Source organism: Monopterus albus, unplaced genomic scaffold, assembly GCF_001952655.1.
Source record: "Monopterus albus unplaced genomic scaffold, M_albus_1.0 scaffold9.1, whole genome shotgun sequence".
Classification (NCBI taxonomy): Eukaryota; Metazoa; Chordata; class Actinopteri; order Synbranchiformes; family Synbranchidae; genus Monopterus; species Monopterus albus.
The window spans coordinates 127,663-138,675 of NW_018127889.1; the positions used below are offsets into that span (position 1 = coordinate 127,663).

The following is an 11,013-nucleotide window of genomic DNA, read 5'->3' on the forward strand; positions in this document are numbered from 1 at the left end:
CAGTCCCCCTCTCGCTCTTCTGCTCCCTTCTGCTGATTCATTACGAGGACTTGATGCCCTCCTGTCCTCTTTTACTGCCTCCATTAAATCCTTGATCTCTCCTTTGCAACTCTCCATGGATAGCGGGTGCTTCAGTTCATCATTGGAGCTAAGAGCTGTGGTGATGTACCCTTCATCCTACACACTTTATCTTATCTCGGGCCCTTCTCGGCTGAACCCTCTGCAATGCTAAAACACATCTGAAGAAATGTAATGCTTGAGAACCTGATCATCAGTACATAAATGTTCGAAACTTTCAGCAGGTATATTATTGCTGCTTTTCTTGTTACTGCTGTAGAGTAAAACAGACAAAAATTATACACATAAAAAGTACACACAACTTATTAAAGTAAATAATGAGGTGGGGCTACATCTTAAACAGCTCCCATGAAATTAATTTGAAGGCATAAATGTGCTTTATTACTACGGTTATTTTATCTGTTGGGTGAGAGAAGCAGTGGGAAACGTTAGCCTTGATGTGTGACTAAAGAAGTCACTTTGCTGGTGAGTCAGTCTTTACAAATGCAAGCTGAGCTGTGCAGACAAACAATTTTCAAAACTTAAATTTAAATTCTAGTGAACACCCCAGTGTTTTCCTGAGGTACCAAATGTGTGTCAAAAAATGGGAAAAACATCTACAACATTTCCATTTGATGCAACGATGCATCCATAATAAGATGGAGACTTAGGCCTAATGATTTCACTCTGGCAGTACAGGCCAACTTAGACTATTTATACGATACAGTCAGTGTGGAATACAATGATTTGAAAAATCTTTAAAGTAAAATAAAGAGGAAAACTGTGTAACTATACCTACAGGTTTACATGACGGATGTTTTTGTAAATCTGAGCATTACATTGTCTTCTGGGAAATTAAGCTCTGCAGCAACGTTGCAGTGTTTAGACTGCAACCTCACGTAACCCAGCCAGACAACCAGAAACTGAATCAGTCTGCAAGGGTAAATAGCACAAGTCCCAGTGGAGCTGATGCTGCAGTGAGCCATGAGAAGTGTTAAGAGCAAAGGACTGAGGTCAGGCTGTGCAAAAGTCTAAACCTGACTGCCTGTGATCATATCAGGCTACACGTGGGGCTCTGGATTAATTTCTTATCTCTGCCTTCATAGCTGCTAAGGGTTTCCTGAGTGTGAGGGTGGTGAGGGTGGTGATGGACAATAGGCATAGCCAGAACAGCTAACTGAAATGCTCCAGTGTTCCCTTGTTCTTAATGGGATTAGTTACACTGCAGGGTGAGGTGAGGACGGATTTGGCCTTAGTGAGTTGTTTTTTGTCAGACTGGGACAATCCAGATGAAAATCCTTACTTATTTCATTATTAAATTATTAAACGTACATACCTCATACTCTGCCGTGCACTGCCATTTTTACTCTAGTTTTAATCCACTACGCTTTTACTTATCTTTATCTCTACATTAAGAAAACATGGGATCAATATGCTTCTCAGCCTGCTTCATCAATGGGATTATTTTAGCATGATTTAAATTTAGGTTTAGATCACTTTATTTTAACACAGGTTAAACTGGTTTTCAAACACAAAGCAGTAATGTGGCCCATTTTTATGGCATATTTTCTGCACTGATATTTCTGTCAGGTGTTCTCCTTCTAGTTGTGTGTATTTGTCCATCTAGGGACAGGTGTCGAAGACTATCTTAGGCTATAAATGTTGTGATATGTACTTGTACTTGTCCCTGCTAAAATAAATGTTAAATAAAAGTGCTATATGTTTTTCTAATTATTAATATGCCATGTCAAAGTCAAATCTTCACTGGATTGTGTTGGAAAATAATGCTGTTCTAAATCAGAAATTTAAAGGAGCATTTAAAGGACAACTATGGCTTGTGTACGTTTATGTTTTACCCAGCCAAAATCTCAACCCCTGTCAGTTTAATAAATGTTTATGGACCTGCACAATAATAAAGTCCACCAAGCCTTGGTGTAATAAACCTGCATGACGGAGGGAAAAAACAGGATCTATATATAAACAACTTTTTTTTTTTTTGGTTATACTTTGAAAGCTGGTGAAATGAACTTGAGAAGACTTTCACAAAATCTTCTTTACGCTTTGCATATTCATCACTGCGACCTTTTCCCTTTGTGTGAGGTTCATAAACAAATGCCTTTACAGACCCTGAGGCATTATGTATGTAATATACAAGTTTATATGCTTACCTGCAAAACAAATGTCAGACTTTTCAAGAAGAGATTTATGTTTTCTCTTCAAAAACCTGAAGTATATTTAAACTGCACACACACAGAGTAAAAGCACATCCTTACACTTTGAGGACTGAATATTCACTTGCTGCCTAATATACCCCACACAGTGACGGGTGCCACTGTGCTGAGATAATGTTATCCGCTTCATCTGTCAGTGGTCATAATGTTATGGCTGAACACTGTCTGATGCCCTTTGTTAATCTAGTGACCTCTTGGATTTTTTTAAAATGAAATTTTTGCCAGATATGTCCAGGTGTATGCGTGCAAAGATGCCGCTCTCTTGTTGTGTGTGGCATCGACTGACCTCTGCATCTGCACTGTATCTATTAGCAAATTCACTTCCTACTGAAAATCAATTCTCTGTACTGATACAGTTTGTCAATACAGTAAAGTAGCTGACAAAAGTTTTTTTAAAATGCAGATAAAGCAATATGCTAATCTCCTAAGGAATGCGAACCTGAAACAGGAAGCCCTGTGAATGTAAGTCATTTACCACTATTAACAAATAATCAGAGAGGAATGAGCCTATCAGTTCAGGTTAGTCTGCAGTTAGTCTTTACACAACATGCTGTGAAGTAAGAACTGTGTGTCTGTACAAAAACCAGCTGCCTCAGCTTTAATGTCATTTCAACAGGTTTCATTCACTTAACTGTCTTGAAATTCAGTCAAGAAAACATCTGAAATTTAAAATTGGAGGAGATTACACAGGGTGGGAAATCAATGCTTTCAGGAAAGGATACGACTGAACAGGTAAAGGAAGTTTCCTCTACATTTTCAGTGCATTTCACCACAGAAGAAAAGACATTGTCAATGATTTCCATTTAGATTTCAGAGTCATTTTAGACAGGAAATGTTACAATCGATGTGCAATCTTGCGCATTGCCAGACATGTGGTGATAAATGTGAAACTGAAGTGAAAACCTTGCCTGAATGAGTGAGTAACACAACTTACAACACAAGTATGTCTCAAATGAGATACATATTTCTTCTCATTCACCGAGTTTTATTTCATGTCAGCACGAGTTAACTCGTAGGATTCATTGAGCATGCCAGCACAACTGCCCAAAAAACAAAAATTCAGACCTATTTGTGCTTTCCACGGTGCTCTGAGAGAGATGCGTTACCTCTCTCAATCAGCATCAATAACACTCTCTCTCAATATGCATTTATTTTTGTTCATGCAGACTGTGTAACATCAATCAAAATGCAGAGATCTGTAATACCATTTGTAAACATCAGACAGTGTCAGTGTCAGTCTAGATTGCTGCATTTGCCAAACTGTCAGTCTCAACATCCAGCAAGCAGACAAATCTAAAGAGGACATTACTTTGAAAAAGATTAACAATATGGCCTCCTACATGCATCACTGCAGTTTACTCAAGCAAAAAATGGGCTTTCAAACCTCTGAGCAAGTTTCAAATAAATCTCTATAGACTTCATGGCTATAGAGATGCTGTATTTCACAAGCTGGTCTCTTTTAGGGGGAAACCCCTCATGGCTATGATATTTCTCTGTAAAATTGCAGGTGGAAGACAGTAGAGTGCAGCAGGGTCAGTGATGGAGTGCTTTGCCCTGAGAGGCATGGAGTGACTTGCCATCACAGGAGTGACACACTGTGACATAGTGGGGATCTCATTTTGCTGCAGCATTTTCACACGTGTCATTATCATACACCTCTATGTCCTGGAGACTGGAGGCATCCGTGTCATCCCCTGCACTGGTCTTACTGTTCCTGAAAGCAAAACCTCCGATAAAGGGATATGCACTCTGTATGAATAAGTCTCTGATGTTATAAAAAGGGAGTTCTGGGTCTTGCCTTCTAGGCTTGGTGATACATTTCCCCTCCATGGCTTTGTTTCTTTGATAGTACTTTGAAAACTTATTAAAGATTATAGTGATGGGCAGAGCCACCACTAACAGGCCACACACAATGCACAGTGTAGCCACTATCTTCCCTGCAAATGTCACCGGGCAGGTGTCACCGTAACCGACTGTGGTCATGGTGATTGTGGCCCACCACCAGCATGAAGGAATGGTCCCCAAGTCAGTGTTCTTTTCCTCCTTCTCTGCAAAGTAGATGAGCGCAGAAAAGATGGTAATCCCTACAGAGAGGAACAGAAGAAGCAGGCCCACTTCGTGGTAGCTGTGGCGGACAGTTGCACCCAGAGCTCGCAGCCCGATGGAGTGACGAGCCAGTTTGAGGATCCGGAGAACCCTCATGAGGCGCAGAACCTGCACCACCTTCCCCACATTCTCAATGTTCTCATTCTCCTCTGCACCATCCTCATCTCCTGTCTCCAGTGCTAAAGTGGCATAAAACGGTAAAATGGAAGCTACATCGATAATGTTTAAAGGGTTTCCGAGGAACTTCCTGCAGGAAGGTGCAACAATCAGCCTGATAATGAACTCAGCAGAGAAGAATGCAATGCATATCTCCTCCAGGATTGTGAGAACAGGGTCCTCAATGGACCTGTCATTGTCATCCACTTTCTGAAACTCAGGCATGCTGTGGACACACATGGCAACAATAGAGGTCAACACCACGCTGAGGGAGGCCACGGCAATGACTTTTGAGGCTCTGGAGTGGCCTGGATCTTCTAGCCTGAGCCAAACGTAACTCCTCACCTCCGCACACCAGGCACCTTTGAACTTGGCCAGGTCTTTATCTAGAGCAGAGAGCTCCTCCAGGGAAGAGTCAAAGCTTGGCTGCTGCTGGTCATCACTCCTGATGTCCCATTCTCTGTCCTCAATATATCCCTTCCTCTCATGGTACCAGCTGCTGCAGCAAGGGCTCAGGTGGAGCTCCTGGATGCCCCAGTACTCGATCTCCTGGCTGAAGGAGAAGACACACAACTCCTCCATCATGTGGATACGTCCCGTGTGGTAGAAGTTGAGCACACAAAGAAAAACTCTGGGATTCCTGTCAAAGTAGTATTCCTTCTCAGCCGGACTGTAGTCGTCACACAGCTCCAGAATCGCCGCCTCACTTTGGCAGCGCAGAAGACGAGCCAGACGTGTGTGAGGGAAGCGGAGCAGCATGTCTGGATCCACTTCATGCCGCATCCCCCCCACGTTGAGGTGGACCTGGTCCCCCTCTTTCCCATGATGGTGGAGGATTTGCCCATAACCCATGGTCCTGTTGAGACATACAGATTCAAAATAATGTCAGGTTTATACATTTTTTATGGCATGCGATGTCCCAAAAGCATCTACAGCCAGAATTATAGGTGCAATATCTGTGTGTATGAGTTTCTATCTATCAAGACATATTTGACTACTGTGTTTGTAGAACACATTAGTCCTCTGAAAGGAAAAAATCAATAAGCACACACAGGAAATGGTTTGTGCTGGAGTGAGTGAAGAGGTTTGAGGGACTGTCACTTCTTGGAGGGCTCAAGTGCAGGATTATCACCAGAAGAATCAAATTACAGACTGGTCTAGACTAACTCAGAGGAAATGAGAGGCAACAAGTTGAAAATGAACCCACACATCATTCCAAAGACTGTTTTCCAGCACGTGTAAAGTTCTACAGCATATTGTGCTGTGGGTATTCTTTAATATATTGTCTTCAGATCAACACGCTGGTTTGTATGTACACTTTGCTGACTTTTGCATGAAACCTAGACCTAACTTTTTTTTCACCAAACCCTATTTACAAATAAGTATAATAAGTATATTACTTTAATTTCACTAAAACTGAATACTCGATGTAAAGCAGAAACGTACCTGCTCTTGGAGCCTGTCTTTCCATGAAACAACTTTAATCCTCGTGCTTTGGTTTTCACATTTGGCTTCTGAAATGCCGCAAATAGCAGGTCAGTGGCGAGAGTGTGGTGTTGCTGCTTCAAGGATGGGACCAGGAGAGCTGGAGGCGGGACAGCGGCACCGCAGCAGTTTGTTCCCTTTTACAGGGAACAGGGAGGGGCAAGAGAGGAGAATAGAGGAGGGGAGGGTGTCTGAGAGACTGCTCAGATGTAGGAACACCCTACTGTAATAGAGTTGTTTTATGGCATTTGTATAAGCCTATAATATTCTTATTTACACTGTATATTTAACCTCTGTGATGTATTATAAGATCTGAGGACTTTCATTCTGTAAGGGCTACAGAATCACTTTAAATTCATCCATCCATTATTTATACTGCTTATCCTTGGGGGACAGACTGGAGCTAATATCAGCTCACACTGGGCAAAAGGCATTGTACACCCTGGACAGGTAGCCAGTTTATCACAGGCAGGCACAGGGAGAACATGCAAACTCAGCGCAAAAAGGTTCCAGGTTGGCCAGGGTTCAAACCCAGAACCCTCTTGCTGTCAGGTGACAACACTACCCACCGCACTACCCATGCATGTTTAGTTTTTTTTTTTTAAATTGCACTTGTGTTTGAGTGAAAGTCAGTTAATTGCACCTTGTCTGCAAGTTGGAGGGAGTGAAGTAAGTAAAATCACATTGACACTTCAGTCCCACGTGACCAAATAAGACACTGTATTTGGCAGCAAAAGCTAAATACAGCATACCTTTACTGCGACAGGAAAAAACTGTTGTGAGTGCAGCTGACACTATAATTTTTTTAAAATAACAAACTGGTTGAGAATTTGTTATTTATCTGACAAGCTTTTCCATCTCACCTGTGTGCCCTGGCTAAGGGGTCTTTCCATCTGTTTATTAACCTCAGAAAGAAGATCTGGAGTGCCGGGTGATGTGGATTATCTCTGAAATAATCTTAAAATTAATGTACTGTTTTATCATCTCTGTGCTTCTAGGGAAACATCTGTTTCTTTTCAGCACAAGGTTTCTTAATTAAAGTTGTCTGCTGTTCTCTGCCAAAGCCTGGGTTGAATTGTTTTTATTTTATTTAGCCTTTATTTAACCAGGATGGCTATCGAAAGACCTTGCCAAATAACAAGATATAGTACATCACACAAATCAGTCACACAGTATACAGTAAAGTACACAGTAAAGTATGATCTGTAAAATATACAAATAAACCCTTAATAATTTAAACAGCTACAGTCCTCCTGAAGTATTTCTTTAATGAAATTTAAACATATACTGGGGTAATGTTTTTGACTGAAGTTTTTCCTGTAAATGTTTCCAAGCCCAAGGTGCATAAAATGAGAATGCAGTTTTTCTAAACTCAGAGCAAACTCTAAGTAGGCAATCCTTCTGGATGATCTGGTTTGATAACTACTGGAAAACATTTTACAAAGGTATCCAGGATGTTTTCCAAGAATAGCTTTAAAAAATAAAAAGATACAGGTGACGTGTATGTCTGATTTTTAACAAGGTCCATCCAATTAACCTATATAAATCACAGTGATGGGTTGATGGGTGCACATATAATATGTCACTGTAATCTAAGACTGACAGAAATATTGACTGCACAAATAAAAACCTAAAATAGGTTTAAATTTTTTTGTAAGTTTATCAGTATTGGGTTTAAAAGATGCTTTGTCATCCAGACAGATTCCAAGATATTAGTATGTAGAGGCTTTCTCCAGTTCAATTCCTTTCAAGGTCTTGAGACCCAGGCTATCTTATATGAAATGATCAACCAGACACCTGCACTGAGGCCGACCCCAAGCCTGCGGGACCCCAAAATGCCCCAGATTCACTACATGTCAATTTGTCTTGGTAATTGTTTATTTTATTTTTATTCTTCATACCAACAGCTTATAAATTATATACTTGTTTATATTTGTTTAAATTTTTATTTCTGCATATCTGCATGTAGATGAGAAAATTATAGTAGTAATCGGAAAGTCAGTCTCTTTGCAGTGCAGTGCTGACACTGGTCCACACATTTATCCCCATCAGGCTGTAATTGGATCCACCTGTGTGTGTCTGTATTTGTTTAGCCTCTCTTAAGGCCTGCAGAACTGGTTCTCACTTAGAAACAGGGCTTGTGTGGTTGCCTGTTTCCGTCTGTTGTACCATGGGTCATTTTGTTGGATTGGGGTTTGTAGTTTTAGTGTTATTTGGTTGTTATTGTACACAATTTTAGAATTCAGCTCTTTGAAAATGATTCAATCTCTTTCAGGTGGCTTATTTTGCTCATGGCAGTTGTAAACATAGAAGCTCAAAAGAAACCCTCTATGAGTAGGTTTTTGCTGGTTTTTCATGTTATTTTGCCAAACAAGGTTGTATGCTTCAGTGTAAATGTTAAGTATAGTGTAAGCTGCTTTCTAATACAGAGCTTCAATCTCCAGCTATCAGCTCACAATGTCTGGGGAACCTAATGCATGTGGATGTTGGTCCTCATGAAGGGGAACTTCTGGAAGTTTCTGCTGTCATAGGTAGATTAAAATTTCTGAATTATGTCTTTTAAAATTCTTAAGTGTCACTTGTCTAACTTTTTTTTCTTTTTTTTGCGGGGGTCCCCTCAGATAATTCTTCCATCCTTCTTACACCGAGTTTAGCATCTCAGTGTGGCTTCAGCATGAAAACGGATCAGCTTGGGAATACTGTGATTTTTGCCTCCATCCAAAACTGTTTTGCTGAAAATGCGGTAACAAGAGTGGTCATGGCATTTTGTAGAGCAGCAGCAAATTCTTAAGACAATGTGGCTATAATTTCAAGTTTTATTTCCATGTGTTTGTAGGGAGACAAAACATTCACAACAACACTAAATCTTCGGCTGAATGGGAACCAGGTGGTTGAAGACGAGCTGTACCAGGTGGCTGAAACCTGCCACTATGCTAACTGGGCCTCCAGAGAAATTATCTGTGACCACAACTATATGGAGGCAAGTAAATGCAGGGTAACAGTCAAGGGTTATGTTTAGTCTGTGTTGCTTTGTCCTCTGAGTATCAAGATTTATACAGAAATGGATTATCCCTTATGGAGTGGCTTCATTTCTAGGTGTCTGTGAAAAGGGCAGCTCCAGATGAGTATGTCCAACCTGAACACCGTCTCCCAAGAGATAGTTCAAAGTCAAGCTCTCCTCAGTGTGCTGTAGAGGTTAGATGAACTAATTGTCAATTTAACATTCTTGAAACATCTTTCTGTATTAATGTCTTTAAATTTACCTCTCAGAAAGGGCCTGTAGGTTCAGGATTCAGGACAATAACAGTGGTGTTCTTCACTCCTGAAGAGAGGCTTATGTCAATGACTGAGGCTCAGGAAAGGGGTTATGGAATAACAAGCACTCCTTCAAGGCTGGTTGTGCGAAGTCCAAGGCCTGCACCTGAAACGTACACCGAGACTGTGAGTCAACTGCACTCTGCTAAATTTCAGGCAAACCTGAGCTTGGCCTTCACACGGGCACTTGCTAGTCAACTGTTGATTTAGATCACCTAATGTAATCACAGATTTTAAATTTGATTTGTCAATACAATTGGCTTCTTTTTAAATGTCCTTGGGGAAATTACTTCAACAGTATGTGGCATTTTCATTTGAAGTCTTGTTACTGGGTATGTTCTATAACCTCAGGTGGCAGGGGTGCCTATGACTGTGCTCAAAACCTCTACGATCTTTGAAAAGAAGTGGCTGGCGACTCAGATCGATGCAGCGGCTGCTTGTCCAATACTGGAGGGTAATAGAAAATATCTGGAGACCTGGGTGTATTGACACTAAGGTCATGTGCCCAGTGTTCTCTTTAGGAGTTGAACAGTTAAATTAGTGGCTTAACATTCTGGGGAGATGTCTATTTAGCTTTCTTGCTGAGATGCTCAGATCAATACCACTTGTGCATCATAAATATGAACCTGCGGCCATTTATCTTAGCATGAAGACAGGTAACGGGAGGGGGGGGGGGGTGGCTGGGTTTTTTTGGGTGCTTTTGTATGGCTTAAACCAGGAGTAAAGTTTATTTGAACTTAAGGGGTACACTTAAAGTTCAGCCATTTCTCCCCTGTCATGTTAACTGCCAGAAGGCATTCTATTTACTGTACAGCTCACTTAACATTCAGCAAGAAAGCAAAAAGGTTTACTTGATTTTGTAAGTATTTACAGAATGTAGGAAAAAAAAAAACTTGAAAATTTTGGGTGGGTGGGTCTGTCAGGATAAACCTCAGTAGTTCTGAAATTCTGGTTATGGCCATGAATGTAGGTCTTACAATCTGCCACTGTTTAATTTTCCTTTCCCAACTGGTGTCTTTGTGTACAGGCAGTGTTTCTTTTACTCAAAACACAATCACCTGGTACCTACCCTGGCACATTGACCCACTGATTTCCTCTGGCCAGTTTAAACTGTTAGAGGTGCACATGGGCGTTGATGGCCAGAGGCTCGATGCTGCTGAGATGGCAGCCAGACAATACTCCATGTCTGTCAGTGGTGCATATGTGATCATTGAAATTCCTATTGGGGCTGTCGGTGGCTACTATAAGGTCGGTAGCACTGAGATTTTACTTTTTTTTTTACAAAGTGAGATTTTTGTCAATGCATGTCAAAAGAACAGAATATGAGAATATGCTTGAATTTTTAATTTCAGTAGCCAGTAGAAAATTGTGCAACTAAAGGAATATCCTCTTGATGTTGCTGTAACATGTGCATATTAAATCAAATACTGGCTCTGAAAAACATGTCCTTGTATTTGGGAAGGCTTTACTGATGTTGCTTTTGTTTTGCAGAGCCATGTTCAGGATGAGCAGTGCCTCCTCTCCTACACGATTGAGCCAATGATTGAGCTGCACTGGAGTGATGAAACCACCCATGAGGACACAAGATACAAAGTCCTCCTTCCCATTACAACACCATTACTGTCTCAACCTCCACAAGTTGCTGACTGTGAGTCTCCTTCTT

The 11,013-nt window shown here is 41.0% G+C and overlaps 2 protein-coding genes across 2 annotated transcripts in view; one reads left to right on the forward strand and one right to left on the reverse strand.

Annotated features, from left to right (window-relative positions):
* Nucleotides 1-3,629: 3,629 nt before the first annotated feature.
* Nucleotides 3,630-5,402, reverse strand: LOC109954102 (potassium voltage-gated channel subfamily S member 3). Its single transcript, XM_020589516.1, has one exon. It carries the CDS (start codon nucleotides 5,400-5,402, stop codon nucleotides 3,903-3,905), a length of 1,500 nt encoding a protein of 499 aa, XP_020445172.1. The 3' UTR covers nucleotides 3,630-3,902.
* A 2,732-nt stretch (nucleotides 5,403-8,134) lies between these two features.
* Nucleotides 8,135-11,013, forward strand: part of LOC109954450 (uncharacterized) — a 7,453-nt gene continuing 4,574 nt past the window's right edge. The window contains exons 1-10 of the mRNA XM_020589781.1: nucleotides 8,135-8,228; nucleotides 8,311-8,369; nucleotides 8,480-8,566; nucleotides 8,657-8,778; nucleotides 8,872-9,015; nucleotides 9,132-9,230; nucleotides 9,306-9,476; nucleotides 9,702-9,804; nucleotides 10,378-10,598; nucleotides 10,842-10,998. Of these exons, the coding sequence (XP_020445437.1) occupies nucleotides 8,206-8,228; nucleotides 8,311-8,369; nucleotides 8,480-8,566; nucleotides 8,657-8,778; nucleotides 8,872-9,015; nucleotides 9,132-9,230; nucleotides 9,306-9,476; nucleotides 9,702-9,804; nucleotides 10,378-10,598; nucleotides 10,842-10,998 (1,186 nt within the window). The 5' untranslated portion in view covers nucleotides 8,135-8,205. The remainder of the gene's footprint in view (nucleotides 8,229-8,310; nucleotides 8,370-8,479; nucleotides 8,567-8,656; nucleotides 8,779-8,871; nucleotides 9,016-9,131; nucleotides 9,231-9,305; nucleotides 9,477-9,701; nucleotides 9,805-10,377; nucleotides 10,599-10,841; nucleotides 10,999-11,013) is intronic.